The 27,696-nt window shown below is 39.3% G+C and overlaps 5 protein-coding genes and 1 pseudogene across 6 annotated transcripts; 1 reads left to right on the forward strand and 5 right to left on the reverse strand.

Moving 5' to 3' along the window:
- Positions 1–546: 546 nt before the first annotated feature.
- On the reverse strand, positions 547–1,264 carry LOC146565876 (claudin-4-like). The gene has a single exon (XM_085289315.1). The coding sequence runs from the start codon at positions 1,262–1,264 to the stop codon at positions 695–697; it is 570 nt and encodes a 189-aa protein (XP_085145441.1). The 3' UTR covers positions 547–694.
- Positions 1,265–2,975: 1,711 nt separating this feature from the next.
- On the reverse strand, positions 2,976–4,359 carry LOC146565877 (claudin-4-like). Its single transcript, XM_085289314.1, has one exon. The coding sequence runs from the start codon at positions 4,348–4,350 to the stop codon at positions 3,775–3,777; it is 576 nt and encodes a 191-aa protein (XP_085145440.1). The 5' UTR covers positions 4,351–4,359; the 3' UTR covers positions 2,976–3,774.
- Positions 4,360–7,876: 3,517 nt separating this feature from the next.
- Positions 7,877–8,380, reverse strand: LOC146565878 (claudin-4-like). Its single transcript, XM_085290181.1, has one exon. The coding sequence runs from the start codon at positions 8,378–8,380 to the stop codon at positions 7,877–7,879; it is 504 nt and encodes a 167-aa protein (XP_085146307.1).
- A 3,583-nt stretch (positions 8,381–11,963) lies between these two features.
- Positions 11,964–12,542, reverse strand: LOC146565879 (claudin-4-like). The gene has a single exon (XM_085289313.1). The coding sequence runs from the start codon at positions 12,540–12,542 to the stop codon at positions 11,964–11,966; it is 579 nt and encodes a 192-aa protein (XP_085145439.1).
- Positions 12,543–17,683: 5,141 nt separating this feature from the next.
- On the reverse strand, positions 17,684–20,731 carry LOC146565880 (uncharacterized; annotated as a pseudogene).
- A 2,334-nt stretch (positions 20,732–23,065) lies between these two features.
- On the forward strand, positions 23,066–27,242 carry LOC146565881 (pyruvate dehydrogenase E1 component subunit alpha, mitochondrial-like). 2 transcript variants are annotated; one of them, XM_085289290.1, is made up of 11 exons: positions 23,066–23,166; positions 23,556–23,624; positions 23,698–23,871; positions 24,069–24,195; positions 24,581–24,672; positions 24,795–24,887; positions 25,073–25,228; positions 25,744–25,815; positions 25,891–25,958; positions 26,334–26,442; positions 26,704–27,242. In XM_085289290.1, exons 1-11 carry the CDS (start codon positions 23,119–23,121, stop codon positions 26,866–26,868), a joined length of 1,173 nt encoding a protein of 390 aa, XP_085145416.1. In that variant the 5' UTR covers positions 23,066–23,118; the 3' UTR covers positions 26,869–27,242. The 2 variants fall into 2 exon arrangements, with proteins under 2 accessions (XP_085145416.1, XP_085145417.1); XM_085289291.1 differs by having other exon boundaries at positions 23,152–23,170.
- The last annotated feature ends 454 nt before the right edge of the window (positions 27,243–27,696 follow it).

The following is a 27,696-nucleotide window of genomic DNA, read 5'->3' on the forward strand; positions in this document are numbered from 1 at the left end:
TTCGTCACGTCGATATATGGGCTGCAAGTACGGGTGACGTGTGCCACAAGTGGCCCCCGGGCCACATGTTTGAGGTCCCCGTATTATACTGTATTCCATTATCAGACTATTTGTAAACAAAAAACATGAAATACGTCTTTATGAGGGCACACACTACTGTTGGCTATACTATTATTGTAGCACAAAGTACCTTGAGGTACCTGCATAAATAAATACAACTGAACTGAATTGAATATTTCTCTCTCCCTTGACCCACTCTTTATGCAATAATATACACAACTCCTTAGTATCTTATAAATGAAGACATAAACACAAATTGTAATCAGACTCTTTATTTAGATGTTTGAAAATAAAGAGCCACTGCCATCAGATGCAACGAAGAAATATCTGCTCTCACATGCTTGTGAGTAAATTTAATGTACATTTTAATGGTACATGCTCACACATTAAACAGACAAGCAAAAACCAAATATAAAAAGAAGTATTTAAAAACAGCAAGTAAGACAATAATCCAAATCACTATCAATATTGAACCAGTTTAATAAATCATAGATTTAAACTTGTGGCTGCTCAGTCAGATTTTACAGAAAGTTTAAATACACAAACTTTACTACTCATCCAAATCACACATTTAAGTTTCAAAGAGCTTTTACTCTTTCTAATTAACTGCCTTTTCTTTTTACAAGACCCTGATTTACACAGAGGGAGGTTGGGAGTACTTAACATCATAGCTAGTCTCCTTTTTGAGTGGCCAGGAGCTGCAAAGGAGACTTCCACCCAGTATCAGCAGCCCTACAGACACCCACCCGATGTGGAGCGCAGCTCCCATTCTGTATTCTTCATTGTAGGATTCATGAGCTATGGTGATTGTGGTCCAGCAGACTGGTATGAGCACCAAGACACCTGCAATGATGAAGGCAATTCCAGAAACAAAGGCCTCTTTAGTCTTTTGCCTTTCATCCTGATCATTGGTGGTGCAGTTGCCCCCTACCACACCAAGCATGATACCAAAAACATTGATGATGATGGCCATGATGGTGAGCACTCTGGCAGCCTTCAGTTCTTGAGGTACATCCAGAGAAATATAAGCTTCACATGCTGTCCTGTAGTAATAGTAATAGTCCTGACTCTCACAGTACTTCCACAAACCCAGCCCATTATTCTGAGCAAATTTCCAAGTGGAGCCGATGCAGATGGCCATGCATCCAAGAGAGCCGAAGATGGCAAAGACCAAACCCAGAAGCTGCCTTCCACTAGCCTTCATTATAATGATTTCTTGGCGTATTCTTGAGAGCTGCAGTAGCTTATCTGTGAGCAAAGAGCTGAGTGGGAAGTGGTTTGTAGGTGTTTTTTATAACCAGAGATGTCTGTAGCTTCCTCAATGAGTATTCACATATTTAAAGTTTGCTGATTATTTAGTACTACCCTTTAGCTAAAAAACTGTTTCTAAATGAAACATAGTGTTACAGAGATGCATGTACCAAAAGAGGCACAAAGATATAATTGCTTATTTTATCATTTGAAATATTTTGAAAAAGCTCTTTTTTTAGTCGAATGATACTAACTATTCTAAATGAACTGCTATATGTCCCCAACAGATAATAGTGGAAAAAATAACACTACTTCAGGGGTACTTTAGTTTCACTGTCAACTTTTCATTTATTAAGAATTGAGGTGATAAAACACAACCAAAATCAAATATTTTTCACTGAAAAGTGTGAAATTTATTCACAGCAGATGCTAAAGTAGAGTTTGAAGGAAGAACAGGTGATTTTCAGAGTGACTTCACTGTCTCTCTGGACTGGCATGTAGCCATGTGTGTGTGTGTGTGTGTGTGTGTGTGTGTGTGTGTGTGTGTGTGTGTGTGTGTGTGTGTGTGTGTAACGATCTGGAAGCAAATCATGTGTGGCGAGTTAAGGACCCAGGAGCAGGCGACACAGGAAGACAGGAACTTAATGAAAAGTGAAAACATGTGCCAGGAGTAGAAATAACTCAGCAGGAAAAACCACGACTAAACTAAGTAACAGAAAACTAAAACATAACAATACAACAGAAAGAAATCATAAACTTAAAATGCTGGGTCGAATGACCCAGAACCATGACAGTGTGAATATCAGTCTTCTTTAAAGAGAAAATGAAAACACTAATGGATTCTCACACAAACACTTTCCTCGTGTTTGACAGGTAAACACACTCACATTATAGACATTGTAGACTTCTAAGTATTTATAAAAAGTAACCAATCTAATGTGGTAACATATGCTACTATATGTATGATTTCCACCGATGTACGATCTACAGTAATTTCTTTATTTTTGTACAAGTTTTCCCAAGCTTCTCCAATCCTGCTTTAAAACTGGAAATGCCACATTTCCCTGTGGGTAAACTAATAACAGTGTTGGTATAATTGAATATATTATAGGATAAGAAAATGTTATAATTTAATTGTTAAATATGAATTAAACATTTCACAACACATTTATTTAGAAAAAGACAAACAGACCATCCAGTGTCTTTTTTTCTATGTTTGCATTCAGAGGTGAAAAAACACCAACATCTCACACACTGAGGTTATAATTTGGCATGCAAAGGCAAACTACTACATGTTTTTAAAGTGGAAAAAAATATCTACGCAAGAATTTTTGTGTTTCCCCTCACAACTAGAACAAAACATTAGCATTAAACAAATGTTATCAGTCTTCACATGTGAATGCTGGGTTTGATACTAACATGTTATTTCATTTCATTTAGCACAGAAAATGTGTGCAGAAAGTAGGTTGAACTATTTATAGGACAACTTGGAGATAGCAGCTCAATGTTCTGTGGCAGTGGTTTGCTATTTAATGTCAGTTTAGTTTAGCTTTGCCTAGGAGCACTTTCAAAGTAATAAAGAAAATCAAAACTGACTCTTCTTTCATATGATTTTTAATTTGTGGTTTAATGTATTACAAAATAACTTTCTTTAATGTTGAACTAGACTGCATATACAACTACATTTATTAACTATGATGAACATGTGTTTCCTGCAGTACATGTAGCCTGTTGCTTGAATGATAAAGCGTAACCACAGACCGACACACACGTATACAGACACTAATTGCTTGGTTTTTACAACAAATATTTTACACTGTAAATTAGAAATGCAAAAAATGAAGCTCAACAGTGTTGTCTTTATTAAAAATATTTTCCTCTCCTCTTGATCTTCAATGAAAAAAAACCTTAATTCTCATTAGTCTTTTAAATCATGAGAGATCTACATAAACACAAATACATTCTGATTATGTTTATTAAACCTTCACAGAAAAAGATCCATCATGATCAGATAAAAAAAGTAAATATACACCATCACTTATAAAATTTTACTGGCATGCAATCTTACATAAAGAAGGAAAAGAAAAGAAAAATGAGGACACTATTCACACCGTGGATACAAATCAGTGACAGCAGTTCAGTGATGAAAGAGTAATCACAGACCTGACCTACACTTAAAACATTGGTTTCCCTGTCAGACTTTTTTGAAAGTTGAAATGAAGAAGACTACCTAGAAAAACCCCTGTTTCTATACCTGTGATATAATATAAAAAGAGACTAAAAGAAATATTTGTTTTACACAATTACACTGCAAACATTTTTGCCTGTTTTGGTCACATTCCATGCTTTATTTTTTTACTCAGTCAAGAAAAATACAGTAAAGCTTTTCTAAAACATTTCTCTTGATCCCTAGAGACTGTATACATTTAAATTTATTTAGTTTATAGAAGTATTTATATATTTTTACACAGAGCTAGGTTTGGAGTATTCATTCTCATTACTGCGTGAACAAAAGAAGCAGAGGAGGCTTCCTCCCAGTAACAGCAGCCCTGCAGATGCCCAGCCGATGTAGAGTGAGGCTCCCATCCATGGAGGTCCGTAGTAAGACGTTTTCGCCATGGTGAGAGTTGTGATGGTGCTCCAGCAGATTGGAATGATCACCAGGACACCTGATATGATGAAGATAATTCCAGAAGCTATAGCCACTTTGCTATTTTTCCTCTTATTTGACACCAAGTTGGTGCAGTTGCCCCCGACAACACCAACTATGACTCCAAAGATCCCGACAATGATGGCGAAGACGATGAGCACTCTGGCAGCCTGCAGGTCTTGAGGTAAGGCCAGCAGAGAATCATAAGATTTGCACTCTGTTGTTGGTCGTGGATAGTAACGATAATCAAAGTTACAGGACTTCCACAAACCCTCTGATTTCCTCTGCTCAGGGGATCTCCATGTGGGGAGAGCACAGCTTATGATGCTCCCCAGGACTCCGAAAATGGCCAAGACCAAACCTAGAAGCTGTCTCCCGCCAGGTTTCATGATGAAGTTTTCTTGAGCTCTTCAAAGAGGAAAGACAGTGTGTTCTTGAGAGTTGCAGTAATTTAGAAAAGAGCTGGGCAGGAAGTGGTTTTTATGTGTTTTTCATGATCAGAGGAGCTGACTAGTTTCCAACTCACTAATCATGCTGTTAAAGGAAAAGACATATTGTTGCCTTTAAGCTGAAAATGTTCTCTGAAGGAAACCCAGACTCTCAGAGAGAGTAAAAAGTATAATTAGAAAAAGGTTGCAAAGGAAATCGCAATTTTTTGTTAATTAAATCTAAAGAAAATTACAATTGGATTATATTTTTTTAAAATGGTCTGTGGCAATCCTGGTTTAAGTTAATTACATTAAAGTATTTAATGATTCAGCATTTTGTGACTAAATACAAACAAAATCAAACATTATTGTTTCCTCATGAATAGAGGAATATAAATTCCTTCATTCTCACTGAAATGTGAGATTTACTCATAGCAGATACTGATGTAGAGTTCCGAGGAAGAAGATGTGACTACAGATTATCTTCATTACCAGTAGATACTTGTAGTTCAGTCACTGATATGTAGCTGCAACGATGATAACAGACTCATCTTCATCACCGGATGTTCTTGTTGCAATTTGTTGCTTTGTGCCTGGTTCAACTTGTGATCATGTGTTTTAAATGAAGTGGCATGTCCTTTATGCTCAGTTTACTTAAATTTAGAGGGGAACATCCACATGGTCTGAAACTTTTATTCAGTGCAGTTTACTCATCTGTTGGCTCGTACTCAGATGAGATCATCTAATGATCTTCTGTAATCCATGTGCTTCTGTGTGCTCACATTGGATACGTTTTAAAAATCTTCTTCAGGAACTAAAGTTGGTTAATGTGATATGTCCAATAAATTTCTGTCATAAAATTGTTTTTATTGAAACTATATCATCTATACTCAACCTATTCAAGATGTACATGGTGAGATTAGTTGTCTCACCCACACAGAACAACCAAAAGTAAAGGAGCTGCCAGTATACAGGGTCTCTGACTGTCTGTCTTTCTTTACTCTCATTTTGTGTTTAACTCTCTTTTCAGTTTCAGTTAATTTAGTGATTGATAGATTTAATTGTATATAGGTAAACTGACGATGGCCGAGGCCAAATCAAGAAACTGTCTTCCACCGCTTCAAAGAGGAGGGGTGATGTGGTCTGAGTGCTCCAGTTATTTAACAGTGAGCGGCAGCTGAGCAGGAACTAGTTTTTATGTGGTTTTCACACTTGAAACCACTCGAGTGGCTTCCTTACTCGCTCGCTCACATTGCATGAGAAAGCACACATTAGATTGTACTGATGCTGCAATCTCCAAGCCACAAATTAAATATAGATATATTACTTAGAACATGTGAATACCAATGTTGTTGACAGCCATACGGCACATTATAAAATATGACTGTCATTTAAAATAGTTTTGACTTCTCTTGAATTATGGATAAAAGAAGAGCCGAGTATGAGAATGCAGGTAAAAATAAGACCTTTGTGCAGTAACTTTTCTTTTGCATGAGAGTTGGAAAGAGTTCACTTAGCTCTCAGTATCTGCACATCGTGTGAAAATGTCATTTACACTTTATGCTCTCGTTGCACTCTTTATAGGATCTCAAAGTGTATATATTTACACATGCAGCCTCCTCTTCTCGTGTTGGTTAATTGGACTCTCACCACCATATGTGTAAATTTAAGTGTGAATGGTTGTCTTCTGTATCTGTGTTAGCCCTGTGACAGACTGCCCAGGGTGTACACTGCCTCTTGCCCTAAGACAGCAGGGATAGGCTTAAAGCCCTCCTGCAACCCTGAAAAGGATGAATGGAAGGATGGACATAGTGTGTCCTTGAGAGCTGTAATTTTTATCTGTGAGGGAAGATCTGAGCAGGAAGTGGGGTCATACGCTGTCAATTTTTCAGTCAGTGTTCTGCTTCTTCATAAATAAAAACCAGTTCATAAGCAACTCTCCCCACAAATTGTCAACATAATATTTTCACCCCAAAAATATGTGTTAAAGGACCACTGCGGTACCCAGATGTCAGAGAGAACTGCCAAAACACGTACATCTGTAGAGGGGGCAATCATAATGAGGTATTTCGTAATTTGCAGATTCAAGCTGCTCTTCATATTTTTTGCCACCAGATGTCACCAAAGAGGACTGTGTTGAAAATCTGTGAGTAATTCGGTGCTTCAGGAAGCTTTATTTGACCATATCTACTTAGCCTTATACCAGATTTAATGACTCCATTCAGAAAAGGTGCAGAAAGTTCTTCTCAAGCAGGAAGACTCCTGCTGTGGGCAGACCAATGGAACAGAGCAAGTTTTACTGTAAATTTAAACCTTAAACTACAAAGTGAGCTCAGCGTAACCAGGGTAACTGTCAATTATCTGGGTTCACTTTCCCTAACGCTGGCAAACGGGATAAGCAGTCACACAAAGTTGGATATCAACTTGCTAATTTTAACCAGGGTTTTGCTGTGCTTTTCACATTAATTTGTTTTTTAAATCAGAGACCGGAAGAAAAATGAAGGAAAAGACGAAAGCGTTTGTATTCCTTTTTTTCCTGTCACAGTTTTAGTTTCTGAATCTTTAGGACGAGCACGGTTTGCGCTGGTGAAATTCAGGAGAATTCCTTCAAAAAGGTGTTGTTAGCATAAAAATCTGGTGTTGCAGTCTTGTGCTTGTGTCAGTTACTAGTGTTTTTATTTCACAATATAAAGAATATAGGGAAATATATTTTATCTGAAATCAGATAAATGTGAATACATCTTCACAGCATTACAAGTACACGTGATTGTTTATTTTGTTTGTATTTTCACACATATATTTACATTTATTCTGAAATGTACTGGTAAATATATTGAAATGTATTAAATATATATAAATCCTTATATTTTCTTTCTTGTTGTGTGTAACTGGAGTAGGCTAAGCAACCGTCAGCAAAAAGCCTGCTGAAACGGCTTTGCGGTTAATGAGCTTTGCGTTTAGCCACTTTAACAAAAAAGGAACCAAAAAGAGAAATAAAAAAATACACATCATTTTACATGCTCAGAAATATATATTCTCATTTGAGATAAGTCTTACTTGTATACAATCACATAAACAGATGATACTAAAAGATAAAACATAGACTTAAACCAGTGGATACAGAGTCAGATTTTATAGCATTTTTAAATGCACATGCTTTGTATGATTTTACACAAAAAAGGAACGTCTCTTTTCATACAACAAAGTGAACAACACAAATAATAAATTTTTAAAAAATGCAAAGGTGGTTATAATGGTGTAGGATACAACAAAACGGATTTAGAAGCAAGTTACATAACCAAACTGCAAAATTCTTCTTTTTTAATCTGATTTTATACTTTGTTAATCTACTCATTCAAAGGACAAAGTAAAGATGAAAACTTTCAGAAAACCTTTTTCTTATTTCCAATAGACTGCTCGATGTATAAAAATAAGCCTTATTACATATGGCCTTGCTTACATGGTAAGAGTTGGAGTACTTAATGTTTTAGTCAGTTTCTGCCCTGCAGAAAAAGGAGCTGCAGACGAGGCCTCCTCCCAGGAACAGAAGGACGGCGGTGAACCAGCCAATGTAGAGCGAGGTTCCCCACTCCATCTTCCTAAGCATCCCATGGTGAGGATCATAAGGAGACTGGGCAGGATGAAAATGATCACTGATGGTGTTGGCTGTCCAGCTGACTAGTATGAGAACAAAGAGGCCTGCAATGAGGTAGGCAATTCCAGAAGTCAGAGCCATTTTGCTCCTTTGCCTTTCGTCTGGCACAAAGTTAATAAACTTGCTCCCAGCTGCACCAAGCAGCATCGCAAGGAGCTCAATGATAATGGCAATGATCATAAGTACTCTGGCAGCCCTCAGCTCTTTAGGTAATGGTATGTGCTCGTAATCCATACACACACCAAAGGATGAGCTTTCTGCGAATTCACATTTCTTCCACAAACCCTCTCCACAGCAGGAGTACACTGTGGTATCTTTGAAGTCTGTAATAAACATGATGCACGGCTGCTATCCTCTCCAACCTATTCCAGTTTTGAAGTTCAGCTATTGGAACTGACGGGCTCTCGGATCACTTTGTGTGTCGTGGTCTATCGTCCGCCTAAATATCATAAGATGTTTATCTCTGAATTTGCTGATTTTTTGGGATCCGTTCTTTTTAAATATGATTCTGTTATTGTCTCTGGAGATTTTAACATTCATGTCTGCTGTATGAATGACCAATTGGCTAAAGACTTTCTTGTGCTGACTGATTCTTTTAATCTTATTCAGTGGGTGAATGAGCCTACCCATGTTCAAGGCCACACCCTTGATTTGGTTTTTTCATTCAATGTGGACATTTGCATTAAGGAAATCAGGAATACTGGTCTCTCTGATCATTCCCCGGTCATCTTCGATGTAGACCTGGGTGATACTGGACAATACCTAAACTCTCCTCTTTATCCTACGCGCACTATTAATGCTAATACTGTGGTCAACTTTATTACGTCTTTTGTTAACTCCCCATTTAGTATGCTGGATTGTTCTTCCCCACACACACTTGAGAACTCTACTAATACTCTTTTTACCACCTGTTCCTCGATTCTTAACATTGTTGCACCCATCAAAATGAAACGCCCTAGAACTTTCTCACAATGCTGGTTAAATGATTCTGTTCGTGCCCTACGACGTATATGTCGGCGTGATGAGAGGAAGTGGAGGAGTGATAGACTTCAGTCTTCTTATGATATTTTACGTATTAGCCGCTCGAAGTTCCAAACTGCTGCCAGAACGGCTAAAGCGGCTTTTCTCTCTAAAATTATTACCACTAATGGTGATAATCCACGAATTCTATTTAAAATTTTTAACTCTGTGGTGAACCCCCGTCCCTCTATGCCACTGCTGTCTTCCCCGGGTCTTTGTGGAAAATTCTCAAACTATTTTTTAGATAAAGTTTTATCCCTTAGATCTACTCTTCCTCTGGTGACTGATTGTATGTCTACTCCTGATTGTTCGGCCACCTTTTATCAATTTGAACCCGTTTCTCTCTCCACTCTGAAGCGTCTAATTGATAAATTGAACAATACTAACTGTGTACATGATGCTCTCCCATCCCGTATTGTTAAGGATTGTTTCAGTGTAATTGGACCTTGTTTATTGTCCATATTGAACTTCTCCTTGCTTTCTGGCTATGTACCTTCAGCTCTCAAGCATGCCATAATCCAACCTGTTCTAAAAAAAAGGAACCTTGAGCTTAGTGATTTTGCCAATTTTAGGCCAATTTCTAAGCTTCCCTTTCTGGCTAAAATACTTGAGAAGGTGGTTCTGCTCCAACTGCAGACCTACCTTGATGAGAATAATATAAATGATAAATTTCAATCGGCCTTCAAACAACATCACAGCACAGAATCAGCATTGCTTCGTGTTTTCAATGATCTCCTACTAATGGCTGACAACGGACGCCCCTCAGTCTTAGTGCTTTTGGATCTATCATCGGCATTTGACATGGTTGACCATAATATCTTATTAGCGAGACTTGAGCACACTGTAGGCATCAAGGGCGCTGCCCTGGATTGGTTTAAATCCTATCTCTCCAATCGGCTCTCTACGGTACATCTGGCTACATCCTCTTCCTCGGCTGTACCTGTTTGCTGTGGTGTCCCCCAGGGATCTGTGCTGGGCCCTACCCTTTTCTCATTATACTTGCTTCCTTTAAGTGCCATCTTTGAGAAATACCATATTGCTTATCACTATTATGCAGATGATATCCAGCTCTATTTTGAGCTAAACGACGATCTTGCTCTGTCTCTGAATAGCCTCCGAGAATGCATGTCTGAGGCCAAGAAGTGGTTGTTGTCGAATTCTCTTATCCTTAATGAGAAGAAAACCGAGATTATGATTTTTGGTAGTAATGCCCTTCGTGCCAAACTCCGGGATGCCTTTGGTTTTCTTAGTTGTTCTCTCTCTGATACTGTCAGGAATCTGGGTGTCTTATTTGACAGCTCCTTTTCATTTGACAAACAAGTGTCTGCTGTTGTCAGATCTAGTTTTTACCAGCTTCGTCTTATCTCTAAGGCTAGGCGCTATATCCCGCATAAAGATCTCGAAAAGCTCATCCACGCCTTTGTAACGTCGAGGCTAGACTATTGTAATTCACTTTATTGTGGTCTCCACTCTTCCCTTTTACAGAGATTACAGACAGTTCAGAATGCTGCAGCTCGCATTCTAACTAAAACCAGCAAGTTTGCCCACATTACTCCTGTCCTTGCCGATCTGCACTGGTTGCCTGTCAAATATCGTATTCAATTTAAAATTTTGTTGTTTACTTTTAAAATTACTAACAACACTGCACCCAGCTACCTTAAGGACCTTTTAAACCCTTATGCTCCTGCCAGGGCTTTAAGGTCATCGTCACAGTTACTGCTGGCTCAGCCCAGATCTCGACTTAAGACTAGAGGTGATCGATCGTTTGCTCTTGTTGCACCTGTGCTTTGGAACAATCTCCCGATTGGCATCCGGGCATCTGATTCTATTCATTCTTTTAAATCACAGCTTAAAACATATCTTTTTAAACTTGCCTTCTCCACCTTTTAATTGCTGGTTTGTTTGTTTGTTTGTTTGGTTGCTGTGACCTATTGACCTCTTGTATTAATTCCCTCCTATCTTTCTATTGGTGTTTTTTATTATGGTGGTAGAGCTTTTATCTTGCTATTACCCATGTGCTGTAGTCATTCTTATTGGTAGCTTTTATCTATGAACATAACTCCTTATTTTTTTTTTTTATCCGTTATCAATGTTTGAACCTTTTATTGTTTTATGTAAAGCACTTTGGTATGCCCAAGGCTTTTAAATGTGCTCTATAAATAAAGATTGTTGTTGTTGTTGTTGTTGTTATGATTTATCTTTATATATTTATATTTAAATTAATTACTTTTTCAAAGTAACTTGCCCAACACTGGATGCAATACATTTAAAAATCCAAACAAAAGAAAACAAACATTTTTAATTGGCTTCTTTCAGAAAAACAGCCACCAAAAAGACATCTTTAAAAACACTAAGCAAAACTCAAAATGCCCAAAACATGATCTCATTCTCTTATTAACCGACAACTTAATGTGACAATTTTACTGTTACAATACAATCATACCTAATCAAAAAACTGCAAACAAATACTGCAGAAAGGTATTCTCAATGCAACTGCAAATGAATAACACAATCAATATTGAACAGTTTAATAAAGAAAAAGTCAAAGATCAGATCTGGATTTAAGATACACAATCATGTTTTATAGAGGTTTTGAATGCACATGCTTTTGATCTTTACAAAGATAACAGAAAAAAAGGGAAACTGTGTCCAAATTCTTATAGTAAATAGCATAAACAGTAAACATAATAAGAAAAACTGTCTGGTATAAAATACAACAAAATATATCAAGAATTAAGTTACATCCACAAATTGCCGAAAGTTTTTCCTATTTTAATTACATTTTAAACTTTCTTGTACTACTCATTCAACCTTTTTTTTTCTTTTTAACAGACTGCTGGATTTCAAAGCTTAGGTTAATATGAGTAACTAAGTAACTGCTCTTTGTAAAAAAGACTATTTACAAAGAGTGAGGGTTGACGTACTCAACATCTTGGTCAGTTCCATCTCTGCAGATAAAGGAGCTGCAGAGGAGGCCTCCTCCCAGGAACAGAAGTGCTGTGGTGATCCAGCCAATGTAAAGCAAGGCTCCCGGTTCACTCTTTACACGGTCACCCTGCAGAACATAGGTGATGGTGATGGTGGTCCAGCAGACTGGTATTAGCACAAAGAGGCCAGCAAAGAGAATAGCAACTCCGGAAACCATAGCTATTTTGCTCTTTTTCATTTCATCTGGCACAAAGTTGATGAATTTGCTCCCAACAACACCGAGCAGGATCCCAAAGACACCAATAATAATGGCAATGATGATGAGCACTCTGGCAACCTCAAGGTCTAGACTTCCATATTGTTTGCACTCCACATGCTCTGCACTGACGGTATCACAGGCTTTCCACAAACCTTCAGATTGCACGTTGTTCGATGATTGATGGTCGACTTTATGCACTGTCCATGTGGGAAGAGCACAGATGCTAATGGTCCCCACAAAGCCAATGATGGCCAAGGCCAGGCCCAGAAGCTGTCTTTCACAAGCCACCATGATGACGCTGAAGCACCTTTACTCTTCGAAGAGTAAAGGTGATGTGTTAACAGGAGATTCAGGAATTTATCTGAAGCGCTGAGAAGGAAGTGGTTATCATTTGGTTTTAATACTCAGAATTTCACTGTGGCCTCCATGGTTCCTGTTCACACTTCTACAGGAGATGACAGCTTTTAGTGTTGCCTCTGAGTTGAAACTGAGAAAGTGACACATAACGGCAAAAAATAGCACACAGAAGAACTAATAATAATTTGAATTTGAAAAATGCAAGTAGTATTTGATTGGAACCTACTAAATGTGCATCATCATTGCTGGAAAATGCCACATCTCTGTTACAATTTTAATCTCAGTGTTAACTTTTTATTCACTTAGAAGTTTATCACAAAGTAGAAACAAAGTCACTAAATAAATTATTTCAGTGCAAATAAAGAAATCAAAATTTGTTCAGGATCACTAAAATTAGTGAGATTTATTCACAGCAGATTGAGCCTTGTGTTGTTATATTGTTAATCTCAATCCTTCTGAAGAAATGCTGTGTTTAAATTAAAGTGGAAACTATGATTGAGAACTTCATATACATGTGAGATCAGTAGTCTGTGTGTGTGTGTGTGTGTGTTTAATGCATGGAAGTAATAATTGCATACCGAATATATTTCTGAAACAGTGGGAGAAAGATGAGAAACAATACCCTGTGTGAAAAGCAGTTTCACTGCAGAATATAGTGTGAGAAATACAACCACACAAAGCCGGCAACACATTAGGCACCAAACCAAACCTTTTCTGGTGTTATATCACGCCTGTTTACTGGCAACAATTGTTAATGTTTTTTAATTCCTTTGATTTTCTTTCACTTTGTTTGTGCTGTTAAATATTAATTCTTGTATATTTTAATCTTTATGTTTATGTTTTACTAACAGTTTTCTTCTTTCCTTTCTCTCCCGATTTCCCCTACAGAAAATTAATGATACGAATGTGAATGTCATGGTCCTGGCTCTTTTGACCCAATGTTCTTCTCAACTTGCTGAAAAAACATTTTAACAAAAAGTCTGTTTCATGCAGAGTGGCCAAGATGCTGATGTTGTTTCATAACCAAATAGTGCAGCCTAGTGTTAGGGTGATTTTGGTAAAAGTTGTCATTGTACTTAAATTTGTAAACCTTGTCCTGAACTGCATGTTCAGATATTTTTCTGTCCCTTTCTTACTTGTAGGATGGTGGAGGAGGTTATAGCTATAGTGTTTAACTGCAGGCACATTTCGTGTAAGGTCCTGGTTTTCTTATTTGGTAAGGAATGTTTACTTCCTACCATTATGGGCTCACCTATGCTCGTATATGGTGGACTGTTAAAAGAGTTGAGCCATATACAGGGGTGAGGGGAGATGACCCTTTTATGACCAGCAGGAAGTCACGTATACACACACACACACACACTCACACATGCTCGCACATAATTGCACACACACACACAGTGACTTAACTATGACACACCACAGAGATTTTACCATGGGTGTTTGTGTAACTGAATAAAAGGCGTCAAGGGGACACTGTTTTTTTAGTTGTCTGGGATCAGGTGAGGAGCTTTCAGCTCTAAGGCCCTGATCTGATCGGCTCCCCTTGCAAGTTGAAATAGATTGATCTCTGATTGTCTTGCTTTGTTTACGGGTGTAGTGGCGGCACTCCGTCTCTATTTCACTCTTCTGTACCACCTTTAGGAGTCAGTCCGGCAACATGCATTTGAACGCGAGCAAGTCCAGGTACTTTTCTTGCAAAAAATATGTTTATTGAAACTTTTAATTTACATGGCAAGACTCGGTCAAAAAACTGTGTTGCTTCCAGCTTATCCGACTCCCCAACTACGTAATTACAGTGTGCCGGAAGCCCAAAATACTAAAAAGCGCATTAGAATGTTGCACTTCTATATTCTATACATTTAACAAACAGTATTTTAAAATCAACTAGAATTATATTCTTAACATCAAACATATATATTTCTCCTCTAATCATTTTACCAGTACCAATAAAATTAACCTTTAATTGGCTCTTACAACGGGGATGAATCTTTGAACCAACGAGGCCTGCAAGTGCAGACCTAGTGTTAGGGTTTTTGTTTGGTTTTTCTGTTTTTTGTTTTAAACAAGAGAGAAGACAAATATACTCCAATTATAATGTAGCAGCACGAGGAGGGGAGGAAAGGATTTGGCTGGGCAGGTTAACACTGAACCTACATCCTGTCGACACACACCAAATTGTAGCGGTGCGAGGGATTACGGAGGGGTGCTACCTGGGGGAAGTTACACCCCAGGAAAGAATATTAGATTTTGCGCTGCGTTCGCAGACTTTACTACAATTAACCCCCGGGATTTGAATCGTTGTCCTGACTATTGACATTTACTGCCAAGGTCTAAACGGTAGGGGTGCAACGATACACAAAATTCACGGTTCGGTTCGATACTTTGGTGTCACGGTTCGATATTTTTTCGATACAAAAAAATGTTCATTCCTTTTTAATTTGTCATTTATTAAAATTATAAATATATATTTTAACTCAAAAGTACAGTTTTTAAATGTAATGTTGCTGAAACAACAAAGTAATAAAAAAAAAATCTATCTGATTGAGGAATCACTCATCTTTGGAAAAGAGAGTTTATTACAGAGAAATGGCTCTTTCCAAAATAAAAGCTATAGTATACGCTTCTTCTGGGCTATATTCTCAGCAGCATAGTAAACATATCAGGTCCCCATAAGGAGAATCATGTGCTAACGGCCGTCTAAATGACTCGGGTAAAGTTTGTAGCATGCGTGCTTGTTGTTTTTGTCTGCTTCTACTTACTTGTCTTTGCATTAGGATGATGCCGGTGTAAATGTGCAGTCATATTCATTGTGTTCCCATAGGGCTGTCAGCGTTAATCTCATTAAAATGACATTAAAGCCATAACGTCGCAAATCTCCGTTAACGAGTTACCGCGGATCGCCCTGTGTGTGGGGCTGGACGGCATCAACACGTTAACGATCTAACTGTGTTAACGCACTAGGTCCCACAAATGTAATTGAGCATTGCGTGGCACATCCAACATACTGTTTTACTTTTGTCCATGACGGATAACATGAAAACCAAGATAGTTCCATACGCCAGATCTGAATGAGGGTGGGGGAGGTTCCATTTCGGGTAGCGTTGAGGCAGTTGCCATGTTGCAACGAGCTTAACTTGCGCGCTCAGTGGATCTGCGCTCGACAGTGCAGCCTAGGCGGAGTAGTCGAACGCAGATCAACTGAGCTCTCAACACAGACAGTATCATCAGAAGAAAAGTTGATAAAATAAATTAAAAATTTTGTATTGTTCGATACCGATACGAGTATTGTTGCACCCCTACTAAACGGGGTAATTGTATTGGGCACCAGTACCTGGGGACTCCCAGCCTTGATTGCTCTACTCCCTGCTACCTGGCGAAGATTATGCGGATTCGAGTGTGTCCCAGCATTAGCCCAAGTAGTCCTACGAAAAGGGGCTACACCATTCTGGACGTCAGCAATACCTGGCAACGGATTTGTGCAAACCGACACCACAGCGGATGTTAAGGGTTCTAGCTAGCCTGATCTACGGGGGCGAGGAGTCTCCGGTCTTGGTTGGCAATTTCTTGGGGCCGGATTAGGTTCAAAAACCAATAAAAACCACTCACAACCTTGCATAGGTTCCTCTATAGGGGCAGTTTCTAGTAGTTGAACTGGAGTACTGAATGGTAAAATGGTAAATGGTCTGTATTTGTATAGCGCTTTTCTAGTCCCTAAGGACCCCAAAGCGCTTTACACAACCTGTCATCCACCCATTCACACACACATTCACACACTGAAGGGACAAAGGCTCTCAAATTCCACATTCTTCTTTAATTGTGAACAGCGAACATGTTTCACGTGACTCAGGTTATCTACCAGAGCAACAGTGTACATGGACCCATTTTGGTCAGGGCAGCTAACTGGCGTAAGACGCCAGTTAGCTGCAGGGATTTGCTTTGGTCAGGATGCCAGCAAATGACCGACATAAATATTAGGATGGGTTTGTGCATCTTTAGCTGCCTCCTGGCGCCACTTTTGGATGTCTCCATACATCCCTAACCAGTATCACCATTGAGAAACCACATCTACTGTTCTCCGAACACCCTGATAACCGTACTACAAAACCTGACCCTGAAGGGATTTGGGCAACAATACCTGCAGAGCAAGCAACATTACTTGAACAGGCCTGCGCTGGATTGCGTAGGCATAACTGTGGGCTCGCCAGGGCACTCTCTGGCAAAATGCTCAACCTTCTGGCACCGTCTGCAAATTACGGCCTTATTACAGGATATGGCAGGATATGGTTAGGATAAGCACTATTCAAAGCAGCTCCTTGCGAGATAATTCAACTGCTCTTGCTGACTTTTAAGAATCTCTTTTAACTCCTGTAATTCAGATTCATAGGCTGCAATACCTGCCGGACTACCTCTAAAAGGCACCTCCTGGACAGTGTGCTGAAATCCTAACACCAGGGGAACCGAGAAACTTCTATCCTTCCCGCCCCCTGGCATACCTTCACGCTCCCATAATATAGCCTCATATTTGATTTGTCTGTGCTCAAACCATCTTCCCCTAGATTTGAGAATCATAGACTCTAACTGCTGGGTTGAGATTAAATTAAGTTCAGTTTGTAAAGTTAATCTTTGTTTATACAGATCTGGAGAGGGGGTTGTAGAGTGTTGCTCATCCAATTGCGAAATAAGTCAGCTGTTGTGTGAAAGACTATAAATGGAATATTCTTATTGATCAAAATTGCTGCGCCTCTGGCTTTACCATTAAATTTGGAATGAAAAATGTGTCCAACCCAACTTCGTCTTAATCTGGCATGGTCATTATTCTTAAGGTGTGTTTGTTGAAGAAATGCTACATTTCAGTTGACTGCTCGCTGCAGTCTCTGAGCAGCTAGCCTTTTTTTTTTTAGCAGACTGCTTAGGAGGTATTTCACTTCAGGATAAGCCAAAAAGACGGAAAAAACAACTACTAAAACAATGTTGACTTTCTTAATAGAGCTTAAGGAATCTCTGAAATCGGGCCACAATAGGTGAACCATAAAGTAATTTAACAAATAACTGGGACCTCGTGGTTTGCGCGTCTACTCCATAACGTGCACCTTACTCCGGCTCCAACACATCAAATCTTGAAGCGTGGGATACTGTTTGTCTTTTTTATTTTTACTTGTGGTGTACTGTGAAGGTACGCTCTGTAAGGCTGCATTTTTAGCCTGAGTATGAATCTCAAAAAACACTTCCTCCATTGAGGAGACAAAACTATTCACAGTAGATTGGCTTAATCCTGCTGCCCTGAGCTGTGCAACAGCAGAGGCACACATATCCAAAGTGCTCTTATTTGACCTTTTCAACTTTTCAGATGTTGTGGGTGTTTCTTCTACATTAGTTGACATCACCTCCCCTGTAATGCTAACTTCTTTAACTTCCACATCAGGCTGTAGATTAACATCAGTGTCAACCTGTTGGTCAAAATAGTTAACATGTTTGGTATTTAAATGTTTTCTAAAACCTGTGGTTTGGATGAATGTGTACATGTTGTGAAGCAGGGTGTTGTAAGATGTGCCAAACACAAAATGTGCTTTAAACAGTTCATCAAAAGCACCAAGTGAAGAGGTAGACTTGCATGGTATGGCATTGTTGTCAAGAATAATGAAGAACCGGTGGATGTCATTCTTTTTCACCCCAACAGCCAGGAGGTAGGGTTGAGTGCTGGTAGTGATGGCATCAAGGTGCTCTTGGATATTTGCTCCAGTATGAAAAGACAAATACAGACAAGCAATAAGAATCAAGTGTTTCTTAAATTGGTAATTCATAACACAAAAATAGAAAAGAAACACAAACCTTCTTGAAGACAACAAGATGCCGTCCTGTTTAAGAAGCTGATACATTTCCTGGTCTCTTCTGACCCTGACCGGATGGTGGAATCAGATGTAATAGCAATAGAATTGCTGAGAGGTCACTGTCCCAGCCTGCAAAAAATATTTGTTTTTAATAAAGTTGAATCATCAGCATCAACAACATATTTCAATGCATCTGCATTGACAAAATGTTTGAGTAGACCCAAAATACAAAAAGGATAGCTGTTCTGTGACAAACATTATATATGCTATAAATGTGCTAATCCAAGAAACAACAGCTTGTAACAGCAGTCTGGCGAGGAAGGAGCGGCTAGCCGGTCCAGCGGGCATGTGGTGTGGAGGTTAGCCGGATAACATGGAGCCAGTCAGTTAAATTAAACAACAGACCTTTATTCCTTGTCAGCAACATAAGACCATACAAGCCAGGTCTCCACGGCTCTACACTGTCCGTACATACATGTGCGGGGATCGGTAGTCGCCGGTGCCAGGCCGTTACAATGGTGAGGTCTATCCTGAGAACAGAACACGAGCAGTATGTAATGGCTGCCACGCTATACTCACACACCCCCTAGGAGACTCCCCCCCTAGTGGTGCTATAACCCAAAAGGTTTGTTACAAGCTCACCAATGTCAACATTAAATTCAGTGGCATCCTCAGGAGAGTCAACTGCCAGCAAGAGTTTTTTCAGGTCACTGGTTGAAGGAAGCTTTCTGCCTTGTTGGATAATCTTTCTTTTGAATGTTGTTGGCCACCTTTTCAGCAACCTGCCTGATACATCCTCACCAAACATCAGTACAAAATCCTGTTCGATCTGTAACAGGGATAGAGAATAGAGAATTATATCTGCTATCTGCAAAAAATAAAATGTGTTTACATTGTCAAAGTAATGACAAATATTCACCAAGCCTTTGATATCTTTGAAATGTGGAAAAACAGACAGTATGTTGCTTGACAGCAGGGGTCAAGGACCATGTTGTGTCGATAAACAAATGTCAACTTAATCTTCTTCTTTACTGTGTCTTCATCAGCTGAATGTTTCATCAGAGAGATTGCTTCCTTGCACTCATCCTCCCTCAGTAACTTCTCTGTAACAAACTGCAACTCTCGTCTGACAGTTGGCCCACCACACCGGACTTCACCCGATGATCCATCTCCTGGTGCTAGACAATACGAAATACAGCTTTATCAAAACTAATAACAACATTTGATAACCATTATTAATACAGTACCACAATTTGGAACTGTATACTGTATTTCCACTGAATTATAAGTGTTACCTCCAGATGATAATCGCCTCCCTTTAGCAGTCCATCTCTGTATGGTTTTTTATCCTCCAGGCCAAGTAACCAGTGCCACTTTCGCAATCATAATAATGTTCCTTGGAGAGTGACATGTACAGACATTTTGTTTATTCATTTATCAGTTATGTAACAATGAACAGTTGATAAGGACGTACATTTTGGCAGGATTTAAAATGATTAAATGCGATTTTAGTTGTATCAGTTATTACTGTGAGCTACTTACATAGCCATTTTTGGAGTACGGGTCACTGAGGTAAGGGAAAAAGGTTACAATTCCTCTGGCATACATTTCTTTTACCTGTCGTGGTGGTGATGTACTGCAAGATCAAAAGGAAAAGGACTAGTCAGCTTCCCTGGAATTAATAGAGATTTAAAATCATTTGAAAATGATAGTAAAATCAAAGGGCCAGAAATAAATTACCCATTTTTTTCTGTCAAGTCAGCTACCAGTATGTTGACCATTTTTCTTCTGGTTTCATCCACCAGGGACTTTATATTTGATTGTATTCATTTATTATACGTTCTCCACCAGGTTTGCTGGTGAGAATCGATTCCAACAATTGGAAAACACAATAAAAAACATTCTACATGTTGATATAACCACAGTTCAGAGCACTTAAGCTACAAACAAAAATGATACTGTTAGAAGAATGGGGAACTCTGCTAACTCTTACTTGCTTAGCTTCTGCATCCAGCTTCTGACGTTTCCTAAAAGGGCTGTCTGAAAGGATGACCGTATCCTGTGAATCTGATGAATGTGGCGATAATAACTGGGACTGCTCAGGAGACACTTCTGCAGAAGCTGCTTCCAGTCAAAGCTACATGGGAGGGACCCAGAGAGAGTTTTCCTCATGCTTTCATCCAGAAAGTGCTGCTAGATTTGTACTTGCATATTTAAAGTTTGCAGTGATATTTTGTTTGGATTCTCCTACCTTCTACATTCTATCCAAACTGCCACTGGCAGCTTCTGCATGTTGAGGCAGCAGGCTGGCACTCCATGGAGCCCATATGTTATGGTTTAATTTGCAGTTAAATCCCCAGGTGATAGCTTTACGTATAGGTTAAGCCTGTTCTGAACTCTGATGGTTTTTTAGGACACATCATGTTTTGAAAATCTTGGCTGAAGCACCTCTCTCTGCCTCGTTGTCACATGAGGTGGGAAGTAACAAAGTACAAATATTTTGTTGGTGTACTAAATTACAATTTCCAGGTACTGTACTTTCCGTGAGTAGTTTTTACTTTTTATTTTTACTCCATGCATTTTTAAATAAATATATGTACTTTCTATTCCTTTTCAAAACAGTCTTGTTACTTTTGCTTTAACACATTTGGGGGTAATTATTTTATCATCACGTCAAACCTATTTGAGCCTTAAGAAACCAACAAACATTAGCAAACTGCACACAAATTGTTTGTGTGCAGTTTGTCACAGTGTGTTGCTAGCTAAAGGTCCAGCTGCTATATTTCACAGGAAGAGAAAAAAAAGAGACCTAACTTCACTCAGAGATGGAGAAAGATAAGAAAGCGCACAAGAGAGGAAGAAGAGAGGTTAGATTCAAAGATAAGGACGGCTTATTTACAGCTTACGTGTAAGTCTTCATGTTTTTAAATCAGATGTGACATTATGTTTTTTTTATATTGTGAAACATGCTGCAAAACAAGGCACACTAACAGCTATTTAACCCTTTCATTATGACAACCTCAATCTGGATTATTCATGTTATGCATGGAAAGATTGTAGACTGTACCTAATCAGTTTCAATATTTTATTAGTGTATCGGTACTTGTAGCTGAGAGTCTATGATGGATTTGATACAGGGCAGGAAATCAAAACCAAATAAAAATAAATGAGTGACATAGATGTAACCATTTTACTGTGCAGATGAATGCTTATAGCCTGTGCAAAGTGCATATGCTGTATAGTAGAGAGAACTTATTAAACTCTACAAAGACATTTTTAAAAAAAATTAAATGAATGTGGACAATGTGGACAGTGGTGGTTGGCACTGTTGTCTCACAGCAGGAAGTGCATTCAGTGATCGTGTGTGTAAGTTTCAAGCTATAAACCGATCGCCTGCTCAGTAGATTCCCGGGTCATACACTTGGCTTGGTATTGCGACCTGGGGCGCCTCTGTCAGTGCGCCCCAGTGTGTGAATGTGTGTGTGAATGGGTGGATGACAGGTTGTGTAAAGCGCTTTGGGGTCCTTAGGAACTAGAAAAGCGCTATACAAATACAGGCCATTTACCATTTGCCATCTCCATCACAATTTAATGGCTGAAGATCACATTTAATAAAAACTGATGATGTTGTATTGTTTTGCTTCCCAGAGCTCTGCTCTAATTTAACCTGTTTTTCTTCCTTTCATCAACTTTAATTCATTTCATGAAAGTGTGCAGTGATGTTTTTTCTCCTAATTTTTTTTACAGGATCAGGATCTCTGCAGTCTGATCTCACTCACCAGATTTCAAAAACCTCGGGCATCTACCTGGAGGACCAAGGACACACCGAGGTGAAGTTATAGCCATCATCAAAGTTTAATAGCTGAAACAGCTTAAAGAAGCATTAAAGAATTGCACTGTTATGCTATATAGGTGAAAGGTTTTATTGCAGATATGAAACTAATGGTTGTGATTGATTCTGTAACACAAATTTATACAAATGCCTTTACAAAGTGGATGAACATACTGCAGAAACGTATAGGTCATACCTAAAAGGGCATTTAAACTACCATTATGACTGGCAGGGACCACATCCTCAGCTCGACTGAGAATATTTCTTCAAAGACATGTAGGATGTAACAGAAACAGATCAAGGCCTGAGACTGTGGTTACGTCAGTATGACAGCAGCTCCCAAGTTAGACAAGTTTATTTTAAAAATTGATTTCAAGGATCCTAACAAGCTCATGCAGCAATTTTCCTTGTTTAAAAAGTATACAACACAGTATGAAATGTGGCAACCACAGTGGGCCAAACACGGCTATGGCCAAGTTTTATCACACCAATTTTACACCTTCTACACAATAATTTAACACCCTTTACTCAATAAAACACACCCCATTTATCACGGCACACAGATCACCTGAGAGTATCAGGCTCTTTATGATCATCAATAGTATGCCTACATTTTCTTTTAAAATCAACAGCATCCAATCCTTTAATCAGTAAACTGTTAACAAACTCCACTCCTTCCTGCAGGTGCAGTCACTTTACCCTGATTACCTCCGGTGCTTTCACTTCACTCTGTGCTATGCACATCAGAGGGATCGCCGTCAGCTGTGTTTTTTAGCTGCCAATATTTAAGACAGGGAAGAGGCCCTAAGCCACAAGGACAGTTGTGTCTTGGGTTAGTGTAGGCGAAATGTTGGCCAGTATTGCAAGTGTGTTTCGAGTGACTGCCTGGAAGAATGCAAGTACTCAGTTTTTATTTTATTGTGACCTGAGTTAAAATCTTTGTTTTTTGTTCTTGTTTTTATTTAAACATTAAAGCTTTAGTGCTAAAATATTATTTGCACTGGATAAGAACTTTTAATTTGTTTCAGATGATGGCTTGAGACTACTGGAAACTGACAGTTGGCTTAAAGACTGTTCAGTGCATGGCTTAACTACAAACCTGGTTCTACAAAGGAGACATTCTTTTGGCTTGTTGGGGAAAGAATCACTAGTGTTTTAGTTGCATTGAGTGATTAATGGGAACAGCGCTTGAGGAAAAAATGTCTTGGAAGCATCATCTCTGTGGCTGTCTCCATATGACATGCATTGCTTTTAAAGACTAAGTGCTTAAATTTGTTTCAACAGGGTGCTGCACTGATTATGTCAGCACGCACATTCACTGATTTCACAACTCGGGCTACCTTTGAAATAAAGGTAAGATTGACAGTGAGGTCTTGAACACAGACTGGCACTTGGCACTTTGACTCATGGGTATTTGCTTCTCCAGAAATGTGACCTCTTCCTGCTGGATGAGGGCCCTGCCACTCAGGTGGTTTTGACTCGTGATGAGGGTCTGCAGTACTACCGCACAATGCAGGTCATGAGACGTATGGAGCTGAAGGCAGCTCAGCTGTACAAGCAGAAGATGATTAGAGGATTCTGTCACTTGTATGATGGCCAGGTTGGGTTTTTTCTTCATCTACAATGAAACTCATGGCTGGTATACATTGAATACCTGCTAAAGATCTGAAACTGGCTTTGAACTGCAATCTGATTGCAGATTGCAGTAACACAGTACTATTATTGTAAAATACTCTTTGGCTACTCTTCAGAATCTCCCTTTAGGTCCAGACATGTGAAGTTGTTTTCTCATAATAGGAAGCCTGTGCTGTTGGTCTTGAAGCCTCAATTAACTTGTCAGACCACCTGATCACAGCATATCGTGTCCATGGCTACACTTACACCCGGGGAGGGACTGTCAAGGAGATCATGGCTGAGCTCACTGGTGAGTTGTTGAAGACTAAAGATCAGTAAACATGGGACTCATTTTGGTGACTCCACTGTGAACGTGGCAGTTGTAAGTGTTCAGTTCTTGCCAGAGTAACTTGACAGGTTTTTAATATTTCCCAAAAGTCAAGCTATTGAGGTTCAGAAACTTAAAGATTATCCTAAAGAGCCCAGTACATGGAGTACTACAGTTACAAGATGACAATAGAAATGTCTCCCTAATTGGATGAAGGTGGCACAATTGTGGCTTGCCCTTGGTGGTTTACTCCCTGAGATTAAGGCTCTAAGACGTTTTTGGCATCACTGAATCAAGGAACAAATGGCAATAAGTACTCTGAGATGGAAATACTTTCGTTATGTCAACTAATGTTTTCCATGCACAGGCAGAAGAGGTGGAATTGCAAAGGGCAAGGGCGGCTCTATGCACATGTACTGCAAAACCTTCTATGGTGGAAATGGAATTATTGGTGCTCAGGTAAATGTCATCTACGTGTCTTTTTGCCTTCTATGGTTTAAACATGTCATTGGTTTGGAACTGACACTTGTTGTACATTTAGACTTTAACACTAATGTCCACACAATGTGGGATTTCTCTAGGTTCCTTTGGGTGCTGGTGTTGCACTTGCTTGCAATTACCTGGGCAACAATGAGCTGTGTGTCTGTCTCTATGGTGATGGTGCTGCCAACCAGGTATGTAGTTTTTATTTTGTATGTAAATGGGTTGAAGAGCAACGCTTGGCTCTGCACGGCCAGTATCTGTCAAATATGTGCTAAATGCACAACATGACTAAACTCTAGGAAGTCTTGAAGCTGTAACTTCACAACTTCACAACTTTGCAGGACAACCTTTAAAAAGCCTTGTGTATATTCAACAGGGCCAGATCTTTGAAACGTACAACATGGCTGCTCTCTGGAAGCTGCCTGTTATCTTTGTCTGTGAGAACAACCGCTATGCCATGGGCACCTCAGTGGAGCGAGCTGCAGCCAGCACAGATTACTACAAGAGAGGAGAGTTCATTCCTGGTCTGAGGGTAGGGGGTCTGGCGTGCTTCGGCACATCTCTCATTACTTGTAAAATAGTGCAGCTCAAAATGACAGTTGCTCTCATTTTGCAAAGTCTTGCACTCTTTAATCAAAATGCCAATTATTCAATCTGGGTTTGTTTAGTTAAAAATGCATGTCTGAACTCTTTGTTTCAAACACAATGCAAACTAGCTGGAAGTGAGAAATGGCAGCCTCAAATGGTCAGGTAAATGGCCTGTATTTTGTATAGTGCTATACTAGTCCCTAAGGACCCCAAACCACTTAACACATTCAGTCATCCACCCATTCTCACACTAGTCTAATGTTGAATTCTGAAGTTCACTATCAGACTGCAATACAGAAAAGTATACCAAGTCTGACTCCTTGTAGGTTTGACTAATTTAAAATTTGTCTGGTGCAACCATGGACTTGCATATGGACCCTGTCAGTTTTTTTTTGTTTTTTTTTTTTTTGTTTTTGTTTTTTTGGTAAGATGAGATTAAAACTCAGTAACTGTGCACAGGTGGATGGAATGGATGTTCTCTGTGTCCGGGAAGCAACCAGATTTGCTGCTGATCACTGTCGCTCTGGGAAGGTATGTTTAAAATGCTTAAATGTCATGTGCAGGATATGAAACTTGTCTCGCTGAAATTCTTTGTCCTTTGCTCAGGGTCCTATTCTCATGGAACTCCAGACATACCGCTATCATGGACACAGCATGAGCGATCCTGGACTTAGGTAAACGTCTACTTGAGCCAGCTTAAGTTGCTGCAACTTAAGCTGGCTCAAGTTCTTGTTTAATCTTACAAATGTCCTTTGCCATTCCTGTGGCTCTGATCTCTGCTCCTTGGTCTCATGTATGCCCTCTGTAGTGGCTAGTTCTGCCTACAGAATTTCAGTATCTTCTGCTAGATTTCTCCATTTGACAGACTTGATGCTTCAAAATAACTTTGTTAAGTCTATCAGTTTCTAATCTGCATAGAAATGGCTTATTGAAAATTTCAAGGCACTAATTTTTCACTTTGAGCATCTAAATCACTTTTAAATGCTCAAAGAACATTTTTTGGCAACCCTTGTGCATCCCTACAACTGCTGCACCATCTCCCCCTCTAGCTACCGCACACGTGAGGAGATCTGGGAAGTGCGCAGTAAGAGTGACCCCATCGCCATGCTAAAGGACCACATGCTCAGCCACAACATGGCTAGTGTGGAGGAACTCAAGGTAGGAGATGCAGAAATCAAACTTATGAGCAACACTTCTGACAGTTTAGACCTTTTCTTTGCAGCGAGTAATGGAAGTCTGACTAGCTAAGCATACTAACATTTGATCTCACTTGAACTAGTATTAATGGCATGCTTTACATGTGAGGATAATGAAAGGGCTGCAACTCCATTTAAAATGAGATCCTCCAGGTTTCATCACATGTCTTGCAGAATTGCCTCCTATACTGGGAGATGCCTTGTTTAACTGTCATTTCTGTAGGGAATTGATGTGGAAGTGAGGAAGGAGATTGAGGATGCAGCTCAGTTTGCCACCACAGACCCAGAGCCCCCACTGGAAGAACTGTGCAACCACATCTTCTACAATGAGCCGCCTTTTGAGGTGCGCGGAACAAACCTGTGGACCAAGCTGAAGTCTCTTAGCTAAAGCTTTTGACAACCGCCTGTCCTTAATGCACACAATGTACGTTAAACTTGAGCCTCACACCAGAGAGGACAAGATCAGGTTCACTTTACTACCTCAAGTCTTGAAATTGCTACAGTGAAGTGTTAATGTTATCAGTGTAAGACTTATACCTACATTTATGCTCTTCACCATATTTACATTGGCCAGAAATGTTTAGTGATTGGCTTCTGGTAGATTTCATCTTTTTACTTCAGCCACATTCCTTAAATCTCTGACTAGATTATTTGCTGTGTAATCTAGTAATTTTTGAGGTGCTGTAAATGTTTAGTGTCAAAGGATGTATGACCTTAACATGGCTTTGTGCTCCATATGCTTAAAGAAGTCAAATTGAGAAAGTGCTTGTCTTCACATGGTAACTTTTCTTGACACAACTGTCTAAGGTTTAATCCGACTCAAGTTGAGCAGATGTGTTTGCATAGTACTCAAATCCTGAGGCCCTTTAAGAGTGGATTCATTTCAGGCTTGACTTGAACTAGAAATGTGAACCCTAACATTGGGTGACAAGTTTGTGCATCTGAAGACTTAACATGCTTCTGTCACTGCTGGATTTAGACTTCAGGCCAACTTTAACAAACTTTAGGCTTCAATGTCTTAAGATTATGGTTGCAGCTCTGACAAAGAACAATGGTCTATGAATGTCTAGTCTCAATACCTACAAAACTAAGAGGAAAATGGCTTTAAACTAGTGCATGATCAAATTTTATCAGAATGGTCTATGTAGCCTTCTCTAAGGGACACTCAAGAAATACCCTACTTGATCCCTTTCCAAAGAAGTCGCTAATTTTTGTA

The sequence above is a fragment of the Mchenga conophoros genome, linkage group LG10 (genome assembly GCF_057382185.1).
Source record: "Mchenga conophoros isolate Kocher_MC1m ecotype Shallow Benthic linkage group LG10, M_conophoros_male_GT1.1, whole genome shotgun sequence".
Taxonomy (NCBI): Eukaryota; Metazoa; Chordata; class Actinopteri; order Cichliformes; family Cichlidae; genus Mchenga; species Mchenga conophoros.

Excerpts from the sequence above, each read along its gene's own strand:
- LOC146565878 (XM_085290181.1), bottom strand. The coding sequence starts at position 8,380 with ATGTTTATTACAGACTTCAAAGATACCACAGTGTACTCCTGCTGTGGA.
- LOC146565879 (XM_085289313.1), bottom strand. The coding sequence starts at position 12,542 with ATGGTGGCTTGTGAAAGACAGCTTCTGGGCCTGGCCTTGGCCATCATT.
- LOC146565881 (XM_085289290.1), top strand. The coding sequence starts at position 23,119 with ATGTTGGCCAGTATTGCAAGTGTGTTTCGAGTGACTGCCTGGAAGAAT. Across the intron at positions 23,872-24,068 it reads GTCACTTGTATGATGGCCAG|GAAGCCTGTGCTGTTGGTCT; the intron begins GTTGGGTTTTTT and ends TTCTCATAATAG. Across the intron at positions 24,673-24,794 it reads ATGGAATTATTGGTGCTCAG|GTTCCTTTGGGTGCTGGTGT; the intron begins GTAAATGTCATC and ends GGATTTCTCTAG.
- LOC146565876 (XM_085289315.1), bottom strand. The coding sequence starts at position 1,264 with ATGAAGGCTAGTGGAAGGCAGCTTCTGGGTTTGGTCTTTGCCATCTTC.
- LOC146565877 (XM_085289314.1), bottom strand. The coding sequence starts at position 4,350 with ATGAAACCTGGCGGGAGACAGCTTCTAGGTTTGGTCTTGGCCATTTTC.